Source organism: Vigna unguiculata, chromosome 10 (assembly GCF_004118075.2).
Source record: "Vigna unguiculata cultivar IT97K-499-35 chromosome 10, ASM411807v1, whole genome shotgun sequence".
NCBI lineage: Eukaryota > Viridiplantae > Streptophyta > Magnoliopsida > Fabales > Fabaceae > Vigna > Vigna unguiculata.
This window is the reverse complement of record NC_040288.1, coordinates 30824249-30850157: the sequence shown is the minus strand read 5'-3', so window position 1 is coordinate 30850157 and position 25909 is coordinate 30824249. Positions and strand designations below refer to the sequence as shown.

Below are 25909 nucleotides of genomic sequence, written 5' to 3'. Positions count from 1 at the left end.
TTTAGATTTTGACATTGTAAATAAAAAATTATTAATGTTTAAATTTTAGAAGACCTTTGAAAAAATATTAAAAATGATATAATAAATTTAAGATTACATAAGATAAAATAATACATCATCTCAAATTTAACAAAGTTCTAACAACACTTAAATGTCACTTGTAACGTGGAGAACTATGTGGCACTGACATTTAAAACTTGTTGACTTATATTGAGTAATAAAAAAATTCCTATATTCACTCGCTTCAAAAACATTATTCATAAATATATTAAAGAGTGTTTCAAGATAGGTTTAATTAGTTAGAGACAATACTTTCGGTTTGGTCCTTACTTTTATAAAAGTTTCAATTACGTTCCAACTTCTGAAAAAGTGTCTCCATTAGGTTATTTTAAAACAAAAATTATTAACGTCGTGCGTGCCACATGTCATTCTCTGAATTTTTTAATTTTTTAAAAATAAATTTTTTTTAATTTTTTATTTTGTTGTCACATATCATGATGTAACACGTGGTACCGTCAGTATTACGTGATAATATATTATCACATGTCAGTGTCATTATCAAAGGTTGTCTTGATTTCAATTTAATGTCTATATATATCTATTATTTCAATTTAGTTTCCATGTCTATTTGTTTCAATTTAGTCCCCAGATGTTCTTTTAGATTTAATTTAGTCCCATTTTTTTTTAAATAGAAAAATAGTCTCTCTTAATACAAAATTTATTATTTATATAAATATTAATATTTGTTATTAAAAATGACATACAAAATTAAGTATCAATATTTATATTAAAATTTAGTTCCAAAAGTTATGAATAACAAAACATGAATTAACAATAAAAAAAAATATAATATGTTATTACGTCTAGCGTAATATTGTCTCTTTCTTAAATTTGAAATTTGAGACCAAATTTATTATTTATATAACTGTTATACTCATTTTTTTTTCAAAATAATGAAATATTGTCTCTTTCTTAAATTTGAGACCAAACTTATTACTTATATAAATGTTATAATCATAAGAGAGAAACAAAATTTCTTTATTTTAAAAAAAAAAAATTGGGACTAAATTGAATTAAAAGAACATATGTGAGGACTAAATTGAAACAAATAGACATGTGTGAAAACTAAATTAAAATCAAGATAATAACACTTACAGTACTGACACATGTCAGTACCTTGTCACTAACAGTATTACGTGTCACATCAAAGACCTAACACGTGACAAAAAAAATTCAAAAAAAAAAATCAATAAAATTTAAAATAAATTAAAAAATCTAGAGACGGACATATGGTACGCTGTTAACGGCGTTAATAATTATTTTCTAAAAGTGACATAATTGGGATACTTTTTAAAAAATTGGGATGTAATTGAAAATCTTTTAAAAACGGGGGCCAAACTAAAATATCCGAACAATAGTGAGTACAATCTGACTAATTAAACCTCTACGATATTTACTCATTAATAAATCAATAATAGACCTACTTGATTGGGTAATCTGTCTCACTGATTATAAATCAATTTGGAATCACTGTTAAGCAACTTAATCTGATACTAAAAAACAAACAAGTCAAATAGTTACTAAAGCAAATAAAATAATACTAGTTAGACTTGGGAGGGAGAGAGTTCTTCCTGACTAAATCAAAATAACATAATGACATCATTGTCATCATGTATTCATGTTTGAACCTAAGTCGCATCAAACCAACAATTCTTTCTTCTATCTAATCAACTTCTGAAAGAAATATAGATTTCAACATTTATGCTTTCAACTTTGTTTTCTTTTCCCATCAAGATCAATGAATCAAATTTTACAGGATCTCCTTTCTCTGCAGACAGAGTAAACCAACTCATAAAATACAGAAAATTATCCTGCTTTTAAAAAACAAGAATTTAAGCCTAACTTGCATCTTTATAAGATGACCACGCATATGATGATCCAATGAAGTGTTGGTTTTCACAAAATGTCCTAAAATGCTACTAAAATGATGCATGAATCTATTCCTAAGTCTGGACTAAAACAGATCCAGAATGCATGGTGTCTGAACATGATTTCTTTAATTTTACTTCCTAAAGTGAGTTCTAATGAATGGAAATCCTATATGAATGAACACATAAAATGTGTAAAAAAACATATCTAAACTTATTCTGAACTTTAAAAATGCATAAAAGAGTGCAGAACATCAATAATGAAAAGTGTTTGTTGAAATGCCTCAAAGAAAACCTATTATGCACTATGTGTTTGATGAAATGTCACAGTGAACTAAAACGAATTATGCATGTATAAATGATGGAACACTTCTAGATACCTAAAAATATCTAATATTCGAATGCAAATCTAATTGAAAACTCAAAATGCTCAAAATCACTCTTGAAAGCCACTTTTAGGAATTTGACAGCTTTTGACAGCATTTGCACTTCATGGTTCAAGATGCGATTCTGAGTTATATGCAATATGAATGCATGAAACCTACTAAAATCACTAACATAATTCAAATGAAATGTGTAGAAACAGAAAAAAAAACACTAAAAACGAAAAATCAGAGTTTAAACTGGAAATGACAGCACCTAGAGCTAGTAAGAACGTGACAGCACCTTAAAATCTTATTATACTATGCAGAACTGAGTGAATTAAGTATATGAAGATGCAAACATGTTCATTTTGGTCCTAATTGACTAATGGAATAATGAATTTAACTAAAACCACACTAGAAATCAAAATCCTAATTCTAACCTAGACTAGAAAACTAAAATAACTAGAATAACTACCTAAACTACCAAAAACAGAATTATACTGCAGAACTGAAATTTTAACAATTGAGCACATTTGTAAACATGAAAGTAAGTAGAGAAACATGAATTAAAGGTCAAATAACTAAGAATTCGAAAATTGCATGTTAGAGTAAAATCAGCGTGAGCTGACCAATTGTACGTTTCTAAACCAGAAAATAGAAATTCAACTTTCACTTCAATTGATTCTTGATTTCACATACTAAGGTTCATTTCTGAGTTCCTTAGATGTAAATGATCACTTTGGATTCACTAGAACTCAATATTATTCCATCATCGATTCTAGTAAGGTAGCAAAACCAAGAATCAATTGAAAAAGAGTAGTAAATCCAAAATCTGATTTGAAAGAGGAAGAACATGAACGTAACATAGTGTAAATGCTAAATTGAATGTAAAACTGTAATTGAATGAAAGAAACAGAGAATTCAATCGGTAAAATTTAGTAAAAGAAGTAGAAGAACATAATATAAACTTGCAAATTCAATTAAAATGAAAGAAATTACACAATACCTAAGCTCTTGGAGTGCTACCTCACTTTGGAGTCAAGAACACCTCAAGCTTCAGCAAACGAAAACCTAAGAACCGTAAATTGTAGAGATTTCTGTCTATGTAGTGTGAAATGTGTAATTCTTCTTGTTGTCTGTCCAGATTTTCCTTATACACTCTGACTACCTAAGCAACTGAAAAACCTGTAATACCAGTCAAAGTAACTTCTCAAAACCAGTCAACTCTCTTTACAATTCTTTTAACTACATTAACTGTCAGAACCTAGGACCTAGGTAGCTGGTTTCCAGGTTTCATCATCCCAAACGTAACTGGCTGGTGCAGGTTGCCCAAGTGCAGTAGTTTTGACTGTTGGAGCTCCTAACTTGCTACTCCAAGTCACATTGACAGCTGTAATGTGTTCCAAGTCAGCTTCTGTAAAAATGGCAGCTTCCTCTTCCTTTATTCCAACGTGGCAGCAGCTTCTCTTGTAAGTTTCCTTAATGCAAAGCTGTCCAATTCACCTCATGTGCACTGCACTCCACGTGACGCAGAGGCTATCTCTGGTTCCTGTTTCCAGCAAGCTTCCAAGCAGTTCAGCCCTCTAATTCACAGCCAAGAGTCCTTAAACCAGCAAATCCCACATCAGCATCTACTCTCCAAGGCCACACAACACCTAGCTCAAACGAAATGTACATTAGAATTACAAAACAAAGCTAAAGAATATAAGACACGGTGAATTAAGGACAACTAGCCAAGCACAGTCACAAACCTACTCTAAAACTTGACTCTAGATATACACCAAAAATTTATCATACCAAAAGAAAATCATATCCTGAAAGCAAAGAATTATTTAAACACAACACTAAAATTCCTAAAAACAGAACCTAAATATACTAAAACTGAAAATCTAAATCTGAATTTTAAAACTCTAGACTAGAATCGAAACTAAGTTAAACTTAAAACTATACTATACTACTCACAAAGACTAAGAATACACTAAGATAGAAATTAGACTAAAAACTAGTCTAAGAATGCATTATTAACACAAATTATGAAAAACTAAGAAATTAGCTCCTTAATCCAAATCTAATCTAAAAACACAAAATTAAGCACAAACACTACCCAAGGATATGCAATTAGCTATGAAAAATTCAACAAAATTGGGACTCCTCAGTTAACCTATTCTACAATCATGCGAAAGACAATAATAAACTGTTTGTTATTACCAATCTTTATCTTGGTCCTACAAACAAGACCCCAGGGGCGGCATAGCAAAAGGAATTAGATGTTTGGAGCTAACAATTACAATTAGCTCCTTAGAATTAACTTTCAAATTGAGTGCAATAAATTTGATACATATAGAACTGTTATAGAACGTGATATGTAAGCAAACACCACAACTGAGACTGTCACCCAAGAAAGGCAAGAAAAATACTTGTAGTGATGGCATTGAGGCTTAACCTATAAGGATTCTAGAACCCAGACTCGGCTCTGGTTGAGTAACATCCCTCGAGAACCCACACACCACAGATACTACACTACCTTTGCCCCAAAATAATTTTTTTTTCTGGGTACTTCAAATTTGCAATCAATGGTTGGGGTAGTTGGGGATTTGGAAAGTGATCTTAAATTGTGATAATAAACCCCTCAACCATAGGAATGGTGTAGCTCTTCTACTTCCGCACTATAGGTGCATATGGGCAATATTACAAAATACAATTTCTATGGTGAAATTTCAATATACTTTGTGACCAAAAACACACATCAGAGTATCTAAACAGAGACTTACATAAAACCTAATGTTGTATCTATCTAATTCAACCCTGTAACTTGTGGGTTTGGTAAGGCATTATCAATGATATTATATAATACAATTTCCAGTCAGAAACTACTTGATAGAGGGTCCACTCAACAACAGTGTTCATTCCCACCATGGGTTCAATCCAGACACAATGAATAATATAATCCAAAAAAGTTCTGTTGACAATAGTTAAAAACAAGTGAAACACTTAACAAATTAATATGCCCATTGGGCTGAAACTTACAGTAAATACAGGATTGTGGAAATCACCAGAAAATACAGTGTCAAGATCACGAAAAAGACAATGCTCGGTGTGTCATAGTCACCATCACATAAATCTCCAATAAAAAGCAGTTATCTTCCGATTATTCCTGGTAGCAATGCAATAGAAATTCACTTTACTTATTCAATGTAGTTCAAAAGCTAAGTTGCGACCAAGTTGTGAGTACCTCGAGTCATGGAATGTCACAGGCTGATTCCATGTCAGATATGTTACATTTGTCCCTCATGTGTGCGGCTAAAGTATTCAATATAAGCTGAATATTTTCGTGTCTCAGCTTTGCCACATCATGTGACAGAAAATGTTGTATCTGATTTTGAACTTCAATCCAGCTGCAACCAGGTTGCTTTCCAGCTCTTTTGTCCCTCATCATCATCCTTAGTCTTTCGACCTCTTTCCATCTACCAGCCTCAGCATGCATGTTTGACAGGGTAATGTAATTGGAGGCATTATCAGGCTCGAGTTCGAAAAGTCTCCGGGATGCAAATATGCCGAGTTCCAGGTTTTTGTGTACACGACAAGCCCCAAGCAATGAACCCCATAATCCAGCATTTGCTTCCACCTTCATCTCACTCACAATATTGAAGGCTTCCTCTAGCCTACCCACGCGGCCAAACAAGTCAACAAGGCAGCTGTAATGTTCTGCCAAGGGTTCAATAGCAAAATCTTCAATCATACATTTAAAAATATCCAAACCCTCAGTCACTAAACCCACATGACTACATGCTGACAACATCCCAATAAAAGTAACCTCGTCAGGAACGACTCTTTGTGATAGCATCCGGCCAAAGGCTTCAAATGCCTTATTTGCGCATCCATTCAAAGCATAACCTGAAATTAAGGAATTCCAGGAAATAAGATCAATACATTCAATGTCTCTGAACACTTGTTCAGCATTTTGTACCCTTCCACATTTTGCGTACATAGTGATCAGGGCATTGTTAACAGATAAATCATTCATATAACCGCTCTTCAGAATATAATCGTGAAGTTGTTTGCCCACTTGCAAAGCAGCAAGATTAGCACATGCACTTAAGCCACATGGTAAAGTTGATTGATCGGGTTTCTTTCCCTCCTGCCCCATCATAACCAAACTCTTAAGAGCATCTGTGTATAGATTATTTTGTAGGAAACCAGCAATAAGAGAATTCCAGGAAACTAAATTCTTCTCTCTCATGGCCTGAAAGATCTCTGTTGCTCTATCCATTTGTCCTGCCTGAGCATATCCAGAGATCATAGTATTCCATGAAACAACATTCTTAATCGGCATTTGTCTAAATAAATTGAGAGCTTCATCCATTCTTCCACTCTGGGAATAGCCTGCAATCATGTTGTTCCAACAAATAGCATCACGTGCAAGAATTTGACTAAACATTTTATTAGCCTCGTCTATCCTTCCATTTTGTATTAATCCAGTCATTAGTGCCGTTTTCGCTGCAATGTCTTTGCAAGGCATCTGATTGTAAACTTTACGTGCTTCCTCAAGCTTACCAACTCGAATGTACCCATTGATTATTGTAGTCCACGAGACATTATCTTTATGCGGCATTTTCTTGAACAGCTGAACAGCTTCATCAATTTGTAACTCCTGGACATAGGCTGCAATCATTGCATTCCAAGAAACCACATTCTTTATGGGAATCTTGTCAAAAAGTCTTCTAGCTTCTATAATCTTTCCGTATCGTGCAAAGCCACACAGCATTGTGACCCAAGAGACAACATTAGGATTTGGAATATTTTCAAACAATTGCCAAGCAGAACTAAGGTCACCACTGTTAACATATCCAGCCACCATCAAATTCCACGAGACCACATTCCTCTTGGCCATCTTCTCAAAAAATTGTAATGCTAAAATCATTTTCCCATTTTGTGTATACCCAGCCAACATTGAGTTGTAAGAAACCAAATCCTTTGTCGGCATCTGGTCAAACACTTTCTCAGCATCATTGAACTTGCCCTTCTTTGCATAACCAGCTATCATTGCATTCCAACATGCAGTGTTCAACTTATCAGGAACCAACTCAAGCAATTCTCTAGCCTTATCAAGATCCCCTTTCCGTGTATGGCAAGTTATCATCAAAGCCCACGAAAAATTGTCTTTTTCAGGCATTGCATCAAACAGCTCACTGGCTTTTTCAACCATGTTGTTGTGAAGATATCCAGCAATCATGGAGTTCCAAGAAACAATATTTTTTAGGGACATTTTATCAAACAACTGTCTAGCATCACTGATTCTAGCATTTTTGGCTAAAATGGATACCATGGAATTGTATGTTACAAGATTTTTGTCGGTCATGTTAGAGAAGATTCTGATAGCGTCTTCAACCTTTCCCAGTTTCCCAAGCCGAATAATCTGCATATTACGGCTAATAACATGATTTCCCGCTTCACCTATTTGTCTAATTCCATGCTTAAGCTTCATCGTAGCAGACAGACAGTGTCTTACAAGGTTCTCGCCGACAGCGAGAAGATCAAACTCCAACTCTACATCCTAGGTCAATACAAGAACAACATTGAATACCTAGGGTGAGCACGGCAGTTCGTCATCTAAGCGATGGCATCATCCAAAGATCTCGTTTCGATAATGGAACCGTCACGATTAGTATTGGACACCATCACCATTTTCTCGTACTCATCCTCTGCAGCACTGCGACTATGGTGCTTCTTCACTTCCTCCGCCTTCCTCTCAGCCTCTCTCTGCCTCCTCCACCTCCGCTTCCGCCACGCTCTAACACGCTCTCCCCGCTTCCGCCTCGGTGTTCACCCCATCTTCTTCGGCACCTTACGCTCACGAATCCATGCATTGGGGGTAAAGTCAAAGCGGTGATCTCCTTCCAAGAGTTTTTCTAGCAAAAGGAAGAACACACTACAAATTAGCTAAGCACAGTCACAAACCTACTCTAAAACTTGACTCTAGATATACACCAAAAATTTATCATACCAAAAGAAAATCATTTCCTGAAAGCAAAGAATTACTTAAACACAACACTAAAATTCCTAAAAACAGAACCTAAATATACTAAAACTGAAAATCTAAATCTGAATTTTAAAACTCTAGACTAGAATCGAAACGAAGTTAAACTTAAAACTATACTATACAAGTCACAAAGACTAAGAATACACTAAGATGGAAATTAGACTAAAAACTAGTCTAAGAACGCATTATTAACACAAATTATGAAAAACTAAGAAATTAGCTCCTCAATCCAAATCTAATCTTAAAATTAAGCACAAACACTACCCAAGTTTTGTATCACCATTCATGAGGCAATCAAGTTTCCTCTGTAAGGAAGAGACACATATTCCGTGTTGGACATGTACAATAGTGCTGGATTTCTTGCAAAAAGATTCAAAGTTCCATATCAATGTATACCATCATCACACAAGCCAATGAAGAAGTGGACTTCTTTAAGTTCCAATTTATCTGAATGCCCCTGCAAAATCAAAACCAGCAATCCCACTACAATCAAGGAACTGATGCCAAGACGGATTATAGGATTAAACATTGAAATAAGGGACTGAAGAAGTGAAATGTTGATCAGGAGTTGCTTGAACCAAAGCGGATGTAGAGTTAATTAAAAATGTGAAGTTGCTGAATGTTGCAATGTCCTTTAATGTCCCCTAGTCAAAACTCAAAACCATTGCTATGTTCGTAAAAGATATGCATGATTCATCTCATAGCTCGAATGTCTTATATAGAGTCCATGTAGTTATTCTATAACTGGAGCAGAACCACAATCCTTTAGATACCATAGAAATATCTTGATTGCGGCATGGATTTTTTCCGATCCTTGTTTGTTAAGGTCTACTTGTGGAATCTAAACCTTGTGATCTTGGTCAATCAACCAGTCTCATGTTACCTCAATGACACATGATACGTGATTGGTTAATTAACTCATCAAATGCAAAACCATGCTATAATTAAGCCTTTTATTGCTGAAATATTAAGTCTTTGAAAGGATGTCAAGAATACCATATTTACAGCTATTTCTCTGGTATCTGTTTTTTTTTTTTTTATTCAGTCGGTATCATGGTATGTATTTCACAATTGCATTGCATGTTACCGTGATATAAGTCTTCAGATGGTGAACTAGATTCTAGAATCCGAAGTTCTCACTCTGTAGTAATTGAATTGAATTATTGAGAAATTAAAGGAATTTTTAATTTATAGAGCATTGATTGTACTTTTTAGATGATTCCTACTTTATCCAGCAATTGAATTCTGAAGACATAATCTTTAAGTATTAAGTTGTGGCAAATAAATGCAGGTGAATTAAGCACCTGTATCGGTTATAAAGGAGAATGAAACTGAAAATAATGTTAAGGATGGATCAGCTTGAGTTTTAATGTTATTCTGTGACACTTGAATGCTTAATCATGGGACAACCGAAGAAATGTTCTGTACTAATGCAAAGTCTATATACTTCAACAAACCTATACTGAGAAAAACTTGCTTGTACTGTACTTCTTGGATTATGGAATTAATACAGTTGTTGAAAATCTTGTGGTCTTTATAGTATCAGCTCCTTGGCTTAAAAGCTTCAACATTCCAGAGCCTCTCTCATCTTACTATTGGAGGTTCTACCTTAGACAAGTAATAAATCTCTCTTCTGCATAGCTACATTGTCTCTGTTTGAATCATGAATTTTTTGTTCAGTATAATTCCTAGATTTTAATTCATTTTCTCTCATTTCTACAGGTATTCCAAACTTGATATCACAGTGATGGCATTTGCCCTGAAGATGTTCATATTTTTGCTACCTGTTTGTATTTTTTTCCTCTAGTTTTCACTACTTTTCATTATCTTTTGGCAACCTTCTTGATTTAGACCTCAATTTTCAAATCAACCTCATTTCTTAGTGGGCTAAACATGTTCATGCACCAAATATTTGTTTTGACAACTCTCTTCATTTGATAGTTAGATTGTTGTCCTTCGATCAGGACCTGACATGCAGAGATCATCAGATCAATCTTTACAAAATGCAATAAACAATTAATGAATCTTTAAAACTAACCACATAGATTGGCTTTTATTTATCAATCAGTCCAAAGTTTTCTTTCTGGAGGCAAGACTGTTATGGTTTGTTTGATTTAAGGAAAGTGAGAAATGAGGTGGTACTAGTTTAAGATTTCAAATAATTTGTTTTCAGGGGAATCAAATGGGGGAGAACACATTTAGAGAAATAGTTTTTCAGATTCAAGATGAATTTGCTTGAAAAGTAAAAGTTCAAGCTGTCATTCCTTCGAAAATTGACCAGCATTCTTCTTGAAAAAGTCTCTGTCATCAAATTAAGTTGAAAACTGATACATACACATTCACCAAAGTTATATAAACAACAAAGTGATGCACATAAATTAGTCCCAGTAGAATTTCCAGGGCATACATTCATCAAACAGATATATCTTCATCAATTAGTCCAAGGATTTCATGAGGTAACTGTATATCCAAAATGTATATAGACACGAGGGATAACTTTTGTTCTTTAGAACTAAAATCGTCCATATACAATATCGATAACTTTTCAAAAGACCCACTAGCAGTATACTAATAAAGAAAAATAAATCAATTCAACAAATGACATTGTTTGCAGTTCATGGTGGAGCCTGGTAGACATGAACACGTTGCAATGTTCAAGTATTTTTAGTTCCTGTACAAATGATGGTCCACGATCACACTACAAAGACTACATTTGAGACAGTTGCATTATTTGTACCGAAGTCAATTTTCGAATCACCATTCTTGAGGCAATCAAGTTTCTTCTGTATGGAAGAGACACATACTTCGTGTTGGACATGTACAACAGTGCTGGATTTCTTGCAAAAAGATTCAAAGTTCCATATCAATGTATACCATCATCTGATGAAGAAGTGGACTTCTTTAAGTTCCAATTTGTCTGAATGCCCCTGCAAAATCAAAAGCCAGCAATCCCACTACTATCAAGGAACTGATGCCAAGACGGATTATAGGATGAAACATTGAAATAAGGGACTCAAGGAGTGAAATGGTGTTCCAGGAGTTGCTTGAACCAAAGCCGATGTAGAGGTAATTGAAAATGTAAGTTGTTGAATGTTGCAATGTCCTTTAATGTCCCCTGGTCAGAACTCAAAACCGTTGCTATGTTCGTCATAAATATGCACGATTCATCTTATAGCTCGAATGTCTTATCTTCTGAATATGTGCACTGAACTTCAGGGATTTTATCTGTAGAAGTTGAACTGGATCCAGCTTCCGTCATGTTAAGTGTAACTTCAGCATATATCAGACAGTGGTGACAGATTACTGCAATGACAATGAGTCATGTGCATTACAAATGCCAAGCATCAGAAGAACAGTGTGAAATTTCAATTCACATGGAAGGTATTGCTCGTCCAACAATGATATCAAATCAATACTTAAAGGAATCTAAGAAAAGTCCCAGTGTAAGGCCAGCCTTCCAATAGTTAAGCAAGACAAAAAGGCCTCTATTCATGCTAACTAAAGGAAGAGAAGCCCCATACATGAGAGCCCCAATGACTTCCACAACGGCCACAGCCAAGGCAGCAGATAGAATATCCCAGTCACCAGTTTGTCCAATAACAGTGGCAAAGGCAGTTGCACAATAAAATCCAACCAAGAAGAAAAGCAGCTTCATGGGAAGATTTTTCTTTACCTCCTGAATTTTAGAACCTAACTTACTCTGAAACTCTTGAATCACTCTAATTATGCGGGTCCTTCCATTACTGCCATTTGAAGTGGAAGAACTAACACTGCTGTCATTTAAGCTGTTTCTTACTGACCAAGTCATCCTCCTGAGAACATAAAGACTTAATATCCTAAGAAAAAGATCAACAATAACGGTTCTTCTCATATAACTAACTTTTGATATTCACCTATACAGTGTTTGAAGTGTTTCAAACAGCACGGTTGCAGTACAAGTTCATATTGATATCCCAAATTAAGCTATTTCAATGATATGCCTACCTTTTAGAATACAGTCTTGAAAAGAATACCAATATTACAATATAAGGTTTAAACCAAATTAAATTTACCACACTAAAAGAATAACACTACTCATCATCTGTTATAGACCGAGAAAACCCCTTATCACTTTAAACACTTTCTTTTTATCATCTTTTGTAGACCCAAAATACTCCTTATCACTTTAGACACTTAATCCCACCTACCCAAAAAATGAAAATTTGTAACCCAATAAAGTTGATGTGAAGGAACTGTCTAGCAACAAAGACAGGTTTACAATATCATCCTCTCTTAAATATAACTACGCATCTGTATTTCATGCCAGCATTTATTTGGTACAGAGCATCCAATTATGTATCAGGTATCAAAAGCTGTTCTAGATTCTATGCAGGATAAAACATCATAAGCGAAAACTGCTACTGAGACTTACTTGAAATTAACAATTAAACAAGGTTGAGCAAACCTAAAGCATGGAGAGCATTGCTTCTGGCCAAACGTGGTCTTGTAAAAGAATTCATCAAGATCATCTCTTGAACAGTTATAATCAAGAGATTTAAGTTTAGCACTTGTCACACAACCGGAAGACATCATTCTAGTTACAAACAACCTGCAGAGTCTTCACTCCTGAAGATGATAAACATTAAAAGCACATTACCAGCATATGCAGAGAATGATAACAAATGTAATCACAACTGAAACATCCCAAACCAAATCAAATTACGTGGGAAAACTAACCAGACTTAAAACACACGAAATATTCAACTTAAAAGGTCTTCAAAGACATTAAGGCAACCTAATACAAGGAAATAGAGATAATATCATAATATTGTAATAAAGTCCATTAACCCAAAAGGAGACATGGCCACTGAAGCAAATAATTACATCATTATTGACAAAGGATATATGTTATAACAAAGCAAGAACAAATCATGTAAGCAACACGCAACTACCACACAGTACAATACTGCTCTACCCAAAACAATTTCTTTATCTGATAGAATATCCCAATCTTTCGTGGCAATAGTTTCTTATACATCATGTTTAAAAATGAAGGTTCAAATTCTGGTTGTTCTGCATCTTACAATTACATCTTCCAGTGTGTCAAATGTGTTCATTCTGGGAATATAATATAAAGAAAATAAGATCCATGATTTCATCACCACAAGAGTCTCACTTGGTAATTTCATTCAAAAAAGGCCAGCTCATTGTATCATTTGCCTGTAGTATGAAATATTATATTTCTAAAATTGAATTACTAGACTATGCGGAAATAAAGAACCTATTTGAATTGACTAAATGAGACATATGTCTCTTACATCCATTCAGTCCAAACATACTGCAACTAACCATATAGCAAGAAATCTCGGAAGACATGACCAAGGATCTACTTCTGGTCTACATCCTTTCATCCGAGTGCCTTCTTTTTCAGAAACTATTGCCATTAGTTTATCAGAAGAACTGAAACAGCTTTCTGAGACTTCTGTTTTTTTTTTTTCCAAGAAAAATAATAATTATTACAATTTTCTAAAACAAGCCTTCCAATTAAAGAAGCACAATTTTCTTCAAACAATCAAAAGATAAAAGAAATGGCCCCTAGCCTTTGACACAGACATCCAATGTCTCACCATGTCAGTTACTGGAACTACTCACCAAAACCAAAACTTCAGATAAAAAGACAAAGAAAATAAATAAAAAAGACATCCATTCAGTATACAAATGAAACTGTGAGAACGAGTTTTCTACCTAGAAAGACTGCATTTCAGCAAGAGAATGAATCCAGCTAGCATAATACCCTTGAACACTAGATATTGCAAAAAAAATATTAATACGAGAGAGGATAGCTTCAATACGGTAAAGAAGAATAAATCAATCCTAATCCACAAGTAAAACACAACAAAAATTTCTATAGCAACCCCGTGCACAAGAAATTCCCAGAAATTCTAGTGTCTCTATCACAATACAAAACCCTAAATTATGGAGAGAAAAAAAATGTGGATTTTGGAGAAGAGAACATGTGGGCTCGAAAGAATGAAGCTTAATCAAGCAAAAGAAAAAGCAGATCTGAGATTTAATTTGGGGTTACCTTGTTGGGAATTTGAAGGAAGAGTGAGGATGAAGTGGTGGTTCGCGGAAGCGTATTGTTGACAAAGAAACAGTTAGTATAATTACAAAACCCCGCGAAACGAAAGGAAAAAGATGATGGGAATAGGGATGTCAACTGGGCAGGTAGAGTTCGGGTATTAGCTCCCCCGTATCCTATCCGTTGAATAAATATTTGTCCCGTACCTATATTTATATCTGTCAGGATATCCGTTATGCGGGTATCCGTCTATTTTTTTCATATTCGTGGGTATCCACGGGTATCCGCGGGTATTTACAAAAATATTTTAAAAAATAAATATTTAACCATAATTAGTGCTTAGATCAACAAGTCCCCTCTTTCCGATTGATTCTTGAAAAACAAACAAATAAAAAATCACTACAAATTTATATTGTAGTTTATTTTTGAATAAAATATTAAAGAAATTACTAACTTCATCAATGTCCACCTCTTGCAACATTGTATAAAGTGTCATGTTGTCCAATTTTAATCTAGAAGAGCCTTAAAACATAAAAAGTTCAGTAAAAATTTCTAACAATCACTTAATTAAAATATCTAAGTAAAAGTGTTAATTTCATTACCTCCATGCTGGTCCATAATCAGTCTTAGAGACACATCAATACCTCTACATTATAGTAATTTACTCATTTGTGGGGTAAGAATCTGACCACCATTATTGGATGAAGACTCATAATGTTGTTTACTAATATATATATATATATATATATATATATATATATATATATATATATATATGGTTAAATATGTTTTTGGTCCCTCAAGTTTTAGTGAAATTTGGAATTGGTCCCTCTTCAAAACTTTTGACCAATTTAGTCCTTCATCTTTAGAAACGTATGGATTTAGGCCCTTTAACCAGATTTTGTTAAGCTTATCTAACGTTTCAAGCGCATTTCATGATAATATTTGAATTGTTTAAACTGTTTAACCCATATTCGCTTAAATGCTAACTCAAATATTATCATAAAATGCGTTTGAAACTTCAAATAAACTTAACAAATTTTGATTAAAAGGACTAAATCCACGCATTTTTGAAGATGAAGGACTAAATTGGTCAAAAGTTTCGATGAGGGACTAATTCCAAATTTTACTAAAACTTGAGGGACCAAAAACATATTTAACCCATATATATATATATATATATATATATATATATATATATATATATATATATATATATATATATATAAGGTAAAGTTTAGCGGATACAGGTATCCACGGGTATGGATACTATGATACCCGTACCCGCCCCGTTAACATGCGGGTATCAAAAATACCCATACCCGCGGGTAGCGAGTATCCATTTTTAATATCAATTTCCTACCCGTTGCGGGTTTTATCCGCGGATACCCGCGGGTACGAATTTTTTTGACATCCCTCGTTTTTGTTTTTATGATTTTATATGTTTTATTTTTTATTTTTCTATTTATTTATTTCTTGTTCCCACAATTCCACCGAAAATTTGACCTTTCACTTAATATAAATGGTAAGATAATTATTTAATTTAGGTTAAGCGATTTTTTATATATGTTTCAATTTTTTTATTATCGAATTCTTAATTAGTGTCTAGTTGATGACTTTGTTTTCATGATAAAAGTAATTATATATTAATAACCTAAAGTAATTTTACGTGATGTTGGATGGTTTTTATATTGTATGACAATTACGTTTTTGTATTTTTTGTAAATATTTATATAATTAGTACTTCATTTTTCTTAAAATTTTATATAGGAAATGATTAAATTCATAAATTATTTTTCTTATTATACACTTATTTGAAAAAGTAAAATATAAAATAGTTTAATAACTTTACATTTATTTTTATAAATATAAATATTTTCTTAAATCAAAACATTCTTCAATTCTATATTTTTTAATTGTAATAAGGTGGTTTTACCTTTAAAAATAAAGGAAAAATGTTAGTTTTTTGTTTACTTGTTTAGGCATAGGCTACAGATTTAATTCTCACTCACTCAATAAGATAAATATACTTTTTTTTAATAAGGCTCTTTTTCGTTAAATGCTACTTATTGAATTTGAATATTTAGAATTTATGTATATCGGTATAATTTATATCTTTAAACACAATTTTTTACTTAATTATCACTCTGGTGCAAACATCATTCTCATAATCATGTCTAGGAAAATATCATAAACCAAAAAAGAAAATTATTACATGAAATAACAAAGAGATGAACATAGTGCTTTTATTTAATTTAACATAAAATAATATAAAACTATTGATGATATGGTCGAATTTCTTTGAAGGACTTTATGGATAGAATTTAGTCTGTATATACAATTAGTATTAAGGTTTTTATACTATTAATTAATAAAAATCATGTGAAATATAATTTTAAGATATTATGATAAAAAAAATACTAAAATTTATACTTCAATAATCATGAAAAAAGTTAAACCATCATATGGTAGATTATTCATTTCTATTTTATTTATTATTACCATAATCTATAAGAAAAAAAGATAAATACATTTTTTGGTGTTTTCAAGAAATCAATATATATTCCAACCTGCGACGGGTTGCTGGACGGGTTATAGCGGGCCAACCCGCAACCCGTTTCCCCCTAATTAATTAGTAATACTCACTTCTATTCCAGGTCGGTGCTGTAGATGTGATACTCACTTCTCCTCCTTCTTCTGTGTGCGATTGCGAGAGAGTTACTCACTTCTTCTCCTTCAATAGCCGAACCCAAACACAATCTCCACTCAAGCATCTCATCTCCTTCGATTTTTTCTTGATTGAAGCCCCTCTGCGACGACGTCCATGTTCTTCTTCGATTTTCATCTCTGCGACGACAATGTCGCACGATGGTAGGGGACGCCGTTGTTGAACCTTGTCTTGGACGACCACCAATTTCAGCGGCCGCGAAGGCTGACGTGGTGGAGAGGTTGGTTCCTTTGTCCTGAATTTGCCCTAAATTTTTCGATTCCTCTCTGCCGTAGTTCTTCGATTGAGTGTAACTTCCCAATTGATCTTTCATTTTCCCTAAATAATGAAACATTGGCCCTAATTTGTGGTGATGATGGATTGAGATTTTGTGACTTTTTCAGCCACTGTAATTGGGATTTTATTTGTGGTTTAGTGTTTATAATGTTAGATTGGTTTATGCAGATTTTATGTTGTGGTTAATTTGCTGTATTGTATGGATTTGCCACTGCAAATTTAGTAAATTTTTCAGTCACTGCAATGATTAGTTTTATGCCTGCAATTTTAGTGAATACACAGGTTTATTGATTCATGTTATATAAATGTCTGTAATTGTGCATACACAGGTTTATTGAAATGGGTCGTAAAAAACTACAAATTACCCAACTGCCACGTCCAAAATGAAAAAGAAAAAAAAAATGGCGGACCACCCACCAGCCTTCCCATTGTCGGGTTAGGTTGATGTTTTCAGCTCATTTCTTTAAAAAGGGCTGGACCGCCCCAGCCGTATTTTTCGGCTTGGCTAACGTCGGGACGGGTCAAAACGGACTGGGTTGACCGGTTTTGTCACCCTATAAAAAATTAACATAAATTAAATAATTATCTTACCATCTACATAAGTGAATGGTCAAATTTTCGGTGGAATTGTGGGAACAAGAAATAAATAAATAGACAAATAAAAAATAAAACAATAATAAGAAAATAGAACATATAAAAACATAAATTATATTGCTTGTGGAATGGGATGCTATAGAATTTTTGTTGTGTTTTGCTTGTGGATTAGGATTGATTTATTCTTCTTTACCGTATTGAAGCTATCCTCTCTCGTATTAATATTTCTTTTGCAATATCTAGGGTTCAAGGTATTATGCTAGCTGGATTCATTCTCTTGCTGAAATGCAGTCTTTCTAGGTGGAAAACTCGTTCTCACAGTTTCATTTGTGTACTGAATGGATGTCTTTTTTATTTTTTTTCTGTTTTTTTGTCTGAAGTTTTGGTTTTGGCTAGAATACTTGCAATTTGATGCTGTGCATGGTGAGTAGTTCCAGTAACTGAAATGGTGAGACATTGGATGTCTGTGTCAAAGGCTAGGGGCCATTTCTTTTATCTTTTAATTGTTTGAAGATAGTTGTGCTTCTTTAATTGGAAGGCTTGTTTTAGAAAATTGTAATAATTATTATTTTTCTTAGAAAAAAAAAAAACAAACAGAAGTCTCTGAAAGCTGTTTCAGTTCTTCTGATAAGCTAATGACAATAGTTTCTGAAAAGAACGCACTCTGATAAAAGGATGTAAACCAGAAGTAGATCCTTGGTCATGTCTTCCAAGATTTCTAGCTATATGGTTAGTCGCAACCAGAAGTATTGTACTGATGTGGTAGTTGCGTGTTGCTTACATGATTTCTTCTTGATTTGTTATAACATATATCCTTTGTCAGTAATGATGTAATTATTTGCTTCAGTGGCCATGTCTCCTTTGAGTTAATGGACTTTAGTACGATATTATCTCTATTTCCTTGTATTAGGTTGCCTTAATGTCTTTGAAGGCCTTTTAAGTTGAATATTTCATGTGTTTTAAGTCTGGTTAGTTTTCTTCACCTGTCTTTTGTAAACACTTCATTTGAGAAATATGAATCGAACACTCATCTAATGTAGTACAAAATGGTATTTCTGCACTAATCAAGTTGATTAAACTTCTTTGAAGGCCTGTAGGCTAAGTTAATTTTTGTTCTGTTAACAGAAAGTTTGTTCAACCATCTCTTTCTTCGATTTAGCTATGACAGAAAAACTTATAAAGAAGATAATAAATCCAATAAGGACAACAAACCTAGAAAAAAATCTGAGTCTTTTTTATTATAAATTATTCTGTATTTTTTTAAATAGTAATATTAAAAGACATAAAAAAAATTAAAAACAATAGTAACAAAACATACACATAAGATACATCTTATATTGTTACATAATAAAAAATATTTTACAAGCTAAAATATTTAAGAAAAAAAAACGAAAAAAATCAATCAAAATCATCAAACATTTATACCATTGTGTTTGTAATTCCTAGGTAACATCACTCTTTCTTTCACACGTAACAATTTAACCTTAAAAAACATTTTTGTTATTTAATATATTTAATATAAAAATATTACAACAACCACAAAACATGTGTTAATTCTTCCGCTGTTTCAAGTAATGTTTTAGGTTTTGTACAATTTATTTTTGTTCTTCTCGCTTTCTTCTTTAATGCAATCTAACCTCGTGGCTCCATCCCCTCCTAGACCTACTCTCTAATCGGTACTAATTTTAGATTCCTGCTTTCTTTGATTCATTGCAACGAATTTCAATGTGTCTCCATAGTTTTTTCATCTTGCTTCTCACCCATTTCACGATCTATGCTCCATGTCTATGATGTGCTCGATTTGAATTGAACTCACTCTTGAAAATGCTGTTAGTGCTTCTGGTTTTCTTCACTGCATCAATTATCCATCTAGGTCATTTCTAATACCCTAAGAAATTGGATGTTTAAAGTTGCTTACTTTCATGATTGTGTATGCTCCATGGACGGATTCTTCAATTGGGTTTTGATTTAGCTCTCTTTATGTGTTTGTGCATCATGTCACTTAGTGCGTTGTAGTTATATAACTGTGCTTTTGGATAAACTTATATACACAGAAAAAAACACAACACTAAACCAAACATGCCCCATATAAATGAACTTTGATGCTGTTTAGTTGAGATTTCTATTTTATCGCACTGTGGTAATTACAATTTTATGGGTAATTGAGCATTCAACAACAACAGGTGTGTTTAGTCTCAATTTGCCTTCTTCCTTCACAGGCTATAATAAGCTGTGGTTAGTCATAGATGGCACTCTCAGCTTCACGAGCAATGTCAAAGGGTGTGGTGGTATCGGTGCCTGTTTTGGTTCTATCTGCATTAGTGGCTACGGTTTTCCTGTTCTTCCTTTTGTCCTCTCTTTCATCCTGCTCCTGCCCTACTACAAACATGTCTTCTTCCATGGCTAGGAGTGTTGGTATTGGTGTTTCCGAGTCTAGCAATGGTGATGTTCCATCATTGCCAATGAAGGAGTCTGGCAACAGTATTGCTCCCTTGTCAACAAGGAAGGAGGATGTTGAGTGGGTGAAGTATCAAATCCATGTAAATGGGCTTCATATGCATGACAATGTGCTTCGCAAGGGTATTAACCCTCGCACCAGGGCTCAACAACTTGAGGATTTGAGACAGTAAGACCCTTCCAAATTCTCAGACTTTTTAATCCAATTGTGTGTGTATATGTGCGTATCTTTCTTTTGGGATTACCATTAAACTTCATTATTAGTCATCACAATAGTGATTTATGAGAAGCCTGCAGTTTGTAGTTTGCCTTGAAAGTTGTATTTTTGAAGGGGGGAGAGCACATTGAGGGTGTAAGGGCATTGATTGAAAGTTCTAACAATTCAGACTCTAAATATTAGGCAATATTTGGAAAATAAATTAACTAGCTGATGAGTAGGCTAGTCTTGAAATTTTGCAGGAGTCATAGAAGGTGAGAGAAGATACAAGAGAATGAGTGGAAATTGGTGTTCCTGGAAAACTCAGTGCTGTTGCCTTTCTTTTTGTCTCTAAAATAGTGTTTGCATGATGCTATGCTTTTGACTGAAGTTTGTTTTACTTTCTGTCCATCTTTCTGTGAAAATCTGTTTTAAACATTGCCTTCACCACCTTTAGTGTTGACATTTTTTTTCAATTTTGAATTCTCAATTTATAATGGTGACAGTTCGCCTCTTTCTCATAATGTAGTACTTATCCATTTGATTGTGAATAATATAGTAGGGGTGTGCATATTCAAACACTATATATAATATAGTTCATACTCTGAGGTTTTTTTTTTTTTGGTTAGACAACGATGTTTTTGGGAGTGTTTAGTTACCCTCTTGGGGCACATTTTTGAGGCATTGATTGCAATTTCTGATTTCATGTTATTGAACATGGATATTTGAATACCCTTTTTGGTTTTCTGATCTCAACTTGTTCTTCCAAGCGCAGATTTAAGGGCATATCTCACTATGAGAAACCTGACTCAGATAATCACACTGCCTTCCCATGCCCTGGGGAACTGCTAGTGGAAGAGCACCATAGCAACTATGGCGAACCTTGGGCAGGGGGAAGAGATGTGTTTGAGTTCCTTGCACAAGCCACTCAACTCAGACCAGACTCATCGGTGCTAGAGATAGGCTGTGGCACTCTTCGAGTTGGTTTGCATTTCATTCGATACCTAAATCCTGAACACTTCCATTGTCTTGAAAGAGACGAGTTGTCTCTGATGGCAGCATTTAGGTATGAGCTTCCTGCCCAGGGCCTTCTACACAAACGACCTTTGATAGTTAAGGGGGAAGACATGGATTTCAGCAAATTTGGTTCTGGCACATTTTATGATTTGATTTATGCTAGTGCTGTATTCCTTCATATGCCTGATAAACTTGTGTGGACTGGAATGGAAAGATTAGCATCTAAATTGAAGCCATATGATGGAAGAATCTTTGTATCACATAATATAAAGTTTTGCTCACGGTTGGGAGGAGAAGAATGCACGAAGAGGCTTGCAAGTTTGGGGCTCGAGTATCTTGGGAAGCAAACTCATGATAGTTTGTTATTCAACCATTATGAGATATGGTTTGAGTTTAGACGGTCAAAGGCATAATGTGTGGTTGGTATATTTGTATTATTCTTTTGGGGTCCATTTGTAGAAGGGCACCTTGAAGTTTACATTTTTCACATTGTTTCTATATAGATTCTGATATGATTGTTGTATTTAGCAATCTTGTACTGATTGTTGTTTTGACAATAATTACACTAGATGGTCTCTATCTAACACGTGTATGGTGTATGATGATATTGAATACTTGTACTTTTAGGATTGTGTTGTAACAAGAGTGTTCTTCAAAAGGAGTGCTTTTTTGCTTTTGAGAAAATGGCCTCTGCACTTAAATGGAAATTCAAAATGATCAATTTGAGCTAATTCAACGTGATTTATACTCATAAACCAAATTTTTTGTTCCATTGTATTGCTTGTTTGGAGAATACACAAAATCGGTTCTTCTAATTATGATATATGTTTCAATGTAGAATATATGTTTTTGATTAATTTAGACATAAGTTTTGATCAAATCCCCTTATTCAATGAGGAAAAAACACTACCACGGAGGGACCCTGGGACTGCCCAAAGTGATTTCCCTTTTTTGATGACATATGTGCAGTGTTGTTAAGATTCTAAGTATACTTGTGTGATCTTGTAAGTAACAAGTATGTGAGGAGGAGACATTTATGCCAATGAAAAAAGTATGGATTGTCATTATTGCTCATAAAATTGAAGGATTATACAACACATCAGCTCAACTTGTAAAGATGTTATTTTTTTCCCCTTAAGATTTTCATAGATAACTGGGAATAAACCAAACAATTCTAAATGATATACACTTTCATCATTGTCATTGTTGTTGGCCATCACAACACTGATGTTATTGTCCCATCCCAGACACTTGCCTCGTTATCTTTAATCACCATAATATTTGAATAATAAAACAAAATAACTTCTATCAGCAGAATTATTTTGGTAAATAAAACAAATGAAAAAAAAATGTGGAAAGGGGTGATAAATAACCAGTGTTCACACACCCTTTCTGCGACAGCAACTATACATTTTACTTCGAAATGATAAGAGCTTCAATTTGAAACAACATCGTACCCTAATTTCACACTGAATTAGCACTTTGGTACCAAGACACAAAGTAAGATTCTAACTCCACCTTTTAGCTTTAATTTTTCATTACTCAAACACTCATTTTGTTCTTTCTTTTCTCATTTGGGTTTCATTTCAATTTTTTTATGTATGTTTTGATCTGCTTTGTCAATTAACAAAACCCAGACTAGGATGTGTTTCTTGTTATTTATTTTTTGCTGAGGGGGCACTCATCGTTAACTTTTGACTCTAACAAGCAGTTGAATCGAGTCAAATTACTGTGGAATTCAGAGATGATAAAAGAAAATAGACAGTTTCAAGAATGAAAAATGGTAGCTATTGAATTGTGTTATGTTTAGCAAAGATTTGCATTAGACTATTTGTATTGTATATTTCTGTATATTAAATTTTCGGCTGCGAGCACTTTGCTGATGTGAAGGAGGAACTCTCTTATGTGGATTTTTTGCATGCACTTGTCTTCTGAAGAATCTTTGTATTTTGTTCAAGTTCTTGGTGTCTATCTTTCTTTTGGTGTAATGTCAAGTGAATTACTTACACGTGAGAAAGGTAATTGCCATTTACTTGTGGTTCCATTTATCATTGTATCCCACATAATTTGATTTGGGATGTTTCAGTTGTGATTACATTTGTTGTCATTGTCTGCATACTGGTAATGTGCTTGTAATGTTTATCATCTTCAAGAGTGAAGACTCTGCATGTTGTTTGCAACTAGAATGATGTCTTCCGGTTGTGTGACAAGTGCCAAATTTAAATCTCTAGATTATAACTGTCCAAGAGATGATCTTGTGAATCCTTTTACAAGACCACGTTTGGCCAGAAGCAATGCTCTCCATGCTTTAGGTTTGCTCAACCTTGTTTAATTGTTAATTCAAGTAAGTTTTATTAGCAGTTTTCGCTTATATCCTGCATAGAATCTAGAACAGCTTTTGATACCTGATACATAATTGGAGGTTCTGTACCAAATAAATGCCGGCATGAAGCACAGATGCATATTTATATTTAAGAGAGGATGATATTGTAAACCTGTCTTTGTTGCCAGTCAGTTCCTTCACATAAACTTTATTGGGTTACAAATTTTCTATTTTTTGGGTAGGTGGGATTAAGTGTCTAAAGTGACAAGGAGTTTTCTGGGTCTACAAAAGATGATAAGAAGAAAGTGTCTAAAGTGTGATAAGGGGTTTCTCCGGTCTATAACAGATGATGAGAAGTGTTATTCTTTTAGTGTGGTAAATTTAATTTGGTGTAAACCTTATCTTGTAATATTGACATTCTTTTGAAGACTGTATTCTAAAAGGTAGGCATATCATTGAAATAGCTGATATTTTGCAGCTAATTTGGCATATCAATATGAACTTGTACTGCAACCGTGCTGTTTGAAACACTTCAAACACTGTATAGGTGAATGTCAAAAGTTAGTTATATGAGGAGAACCGTTATTGTTGATCTTTTTCTTAGGATATTAAGTCTTTATGTTTTCAGGAGGATGACTTGGTCAGTAAGAAACAGCTTAAATGACAGCAGTGTTAGTTCTTCCACTTCAAACTCACTCTTAAAATTATATTTTAGGCTTAAATAGTCATTTGGTCCTAGTTTTGGTCGATTTTTTTCACTTTGATCCTACTTTTGAAATTGTTTTCAATTTGGTCCTACTTTTCGTTATATTTTCTCAATCAACTCCTTTTCGTTAACTCCGTCTAAATCGTTAACGGATGTGAACAGTAACTGCCACGTGTCATTTTGTATTTTTTTTTTTAATTTTTTTTAATTCTTTTTAATTTTTTTAATTTTTTTAAAATGTACACGTGTCAAGTTCATATTATGCCACGTGTCATTATTGATTTTTTATTTTTATTTTTTTATTTTTTTTAATTAAAAAAAATCCACATGTCAAGCTAATATCATGCTACGTGTCAGAATCATATTTTTATATTCAATTTGGTCCTAATATTCGTTATTTGTTTTCAATTTGGTCCTAGTTTTTTTTAGTTTAGTATTTTTGTTCCTCTCCAAAGACAATATATAATTTGTATATAAATGTGGCTTAATTGCAGTTATATGAATATTCTTATTAAACTACATATTTTTATTAAATATTTTTAATTTAAAATTAGAGTTGGTTTAAAATTAAATAATTTTAACCTCTTAAAATTTTAAATTAATGGTGTTATTGCTTTTTTTCGTTTTAATTTTAAACTAACGCTAATTCTAAATTAAAAATATTTAACAAAAATATGCATTTTAATAAATACAAATTAAATTTTGTCTCAATTTGGAGAGGAACAAAAATGTTAAATTTCAAAAAAAAATTAGGACCAAATTGAAAACAATTAACGAATATTGGGACCAAATTGAATATAAAAAACCGACTCTGACACGTGGCATGATATTAGCTTGACACGTGGATTTTTTTAAAATTAAAAAAAATTTAAAATTTAAAAAATTTAAAAAAAATAAAAAATCACAAAAATGACACGTGGCATTATATGGGCTTGACACGTGTACATTTATTTTTTAAATTAAAAAAAACTTAAAAAAAATTTAAAAAAAAATTAGAAAAATTTAAAAAAAATAAAAAAATCACAAAATGACACGTGGCGGTTACTGTTCACATCCGTTAACTATTTTAACCGTGTTAACAAAAAGGACTTGATTGAAAAAATATAACAAAAAGTAGGACCAAACTGAAAACAATTTCAAAAGTAGGACCAACACGGGTTCGAGCGGGGTTGGGTTGAGAAAAATTTAACTTTTTCAAAAGTGGGTTGAATTCAACCC

General features: G+C 33.4%; 3 protein-coding genes across 15 annotated transcripts; 1 reads left to right on the top strand and 2 right to left on the bottom strand.

The window, feature by feature from the left end:
* Positions 1 to 1484: 1484 nt before the first annotated feature.
* Positions 1485 to 8678, bottom strand: LOC114165959 (pentatricopeptide repeat-containing protein At4g02750-like). 5 transcript variants are annotated; one of them, XM_028050600.1, is made up of 5 exons: positions 8598 to 8678; positions 5526 to 8202; positions 5321 to 5447; positions 3300 to 3948; positions 1485 to 1828 (listed from the first exon to the last, which is right to left on the bottom strand). In XM_028050600.1, exon 2 carries the CDS (start codon positions 7776 to 7778, stop codon positions 5532 to 5534), a length of 2247 nt encoding a protein of 748 aa, XP_027906401.1. In that variant the 5' UTR covers positions 7779 to 8202; positions 8598 to 8678; the 3' UTR covers positions 1485 to 1828; positions 3300 to 3948; positions 5321 to 5447; positions 5526 to 5531. The 5 variants fall into 5 exon arrangements, with proteins under 5 accessions (XP_027906401.1, XP_027906400.1, XP_027906403.1 ...); XM_028050599.1 differs by lacking the exon at positions 8598 to 8678 and adding an exon at positions 8298 to 8406; XM_028050602.1 differs by lacking the exon at positions 8598 to 8678 and having other exon boundaries at positions 5330 to 5447; positions 5526 to 8279.
* A 2080-nt stretch (positions 8679 to 10758) lies between these two features.
* Positions 10759 to 14542, bottom strand: LOC114167256 (uncharacterized protein ycf20). Of its 7 annotated transcripts, none has more exons than XM_028052282.1 (5): positions 14398 to 14518; positions 14058 to 14115; positions 13050 to 13107; positions 12778 to 12938; positions 10759 to 12145 (listed from the first exon to the last, which is right to left on the bottom strand). In XM_028052282.1, exons 4-5 carry the CDS (start codon positions 12903 to 12905, stop codon positions 11743 to 11745), a joined length of 531 nt encoding a protein of 176 aa, XP_027908083.1. In that variant the 5' UTR covers positions 12906 to 12938; positions 13050 to 13107; positions 14058 to 14115; positions 14398 to 14518; the 3' UTR covers positions 10759 to 11742. The 7 variants fall into 7 exon arrangements, with proteins under 7 accessions (XP_027908083.1, XP_027908079.1, XP_027908084.1 ...); XM_028052278.1 differs by having other exon boundaries at positions 12745 to 12938; positions 14398 to 14512; XM_028052283.1 differs by lacking the exon at positions 14058 to 14115.
* A 2499-nt stretch (positions 14543 to 17041) lies between these two features.
* Positions 17042 to 22346, top strand: LOC114167330. Of its 3 annotated transcripts, XM_028052388.1 has the most exons (4): positions 17042 to 17342; positions 18236 to 18292; positions 20212 to 20618; positions 21421 to 22346. In XM_028052388.1, exons 3-4 carry the CDS (start codon positions 20239 to 20241, stop codon positions 22073 to 22075), a joined length of 1035 nt encoding a protein of 344 aa, XP_027908189.1. In that variant the 5' UTR covers positions 17042 to 17342; positions 18236 to 18292; positions 20212 to 20238; the 3' UTR covers positions 22076 to 22346. The 3 variants fall into 3 exon arrangements, with proteins under 3 accessions (XP_027908189.1, XP_027908187.1, XP_027908190.1); XM_028052386.1 differs by lacking the exon at positions 18236 to 18292; XM_028052389.1 differs by lacking the exon at positions 18236 to 18292 and having other exon boundaries at positions 20176 to 20618.
* The last annotated feature ends 3563 nt before the right edge of the window (positions 22347 to 25909 follow it).

Excerpts from the sequence above, each read along its gene's own strand:
- LOC114167330 (XM_028052386.1), top strand. The coding sequence starts at position 20,239 with ATGGCACTCTCAGCTTCACGAGCAATGTCAAAGGGTGTGGTGGTATCG. Across the intron at positions 20,619-21,420 it reads CAACTTGAGGATTTGAGACA|ATTTAAGGGCATATCTCACT; the intron begins GTAAGACCCTTC and ends TTCCAAGCGCAG.
- LOC114165959 (XM_028050600.1), bottom strand. The coding sequence starts at position 7,778 with ATGAAGCTTAAGCATGGAATTAGACAAATAGGTGAAGCGGGAAATCAT.
- LOC114167256 (XM_028052277.1), bottom strand. The coding sequence starts at position 12,905 with ATGATGTCTTCCGGTTGTGTGACAAGTGCTAAACTTAAATCTCTTGAT. Across the intron at positions 12,146-12,744 it reads TGTTTAATTGTTAATTTCAA|GAGGATGACTTGGTCAGTAA; the intron begins GTAAGTCTCAGT and ends TTATGTTCTCAG.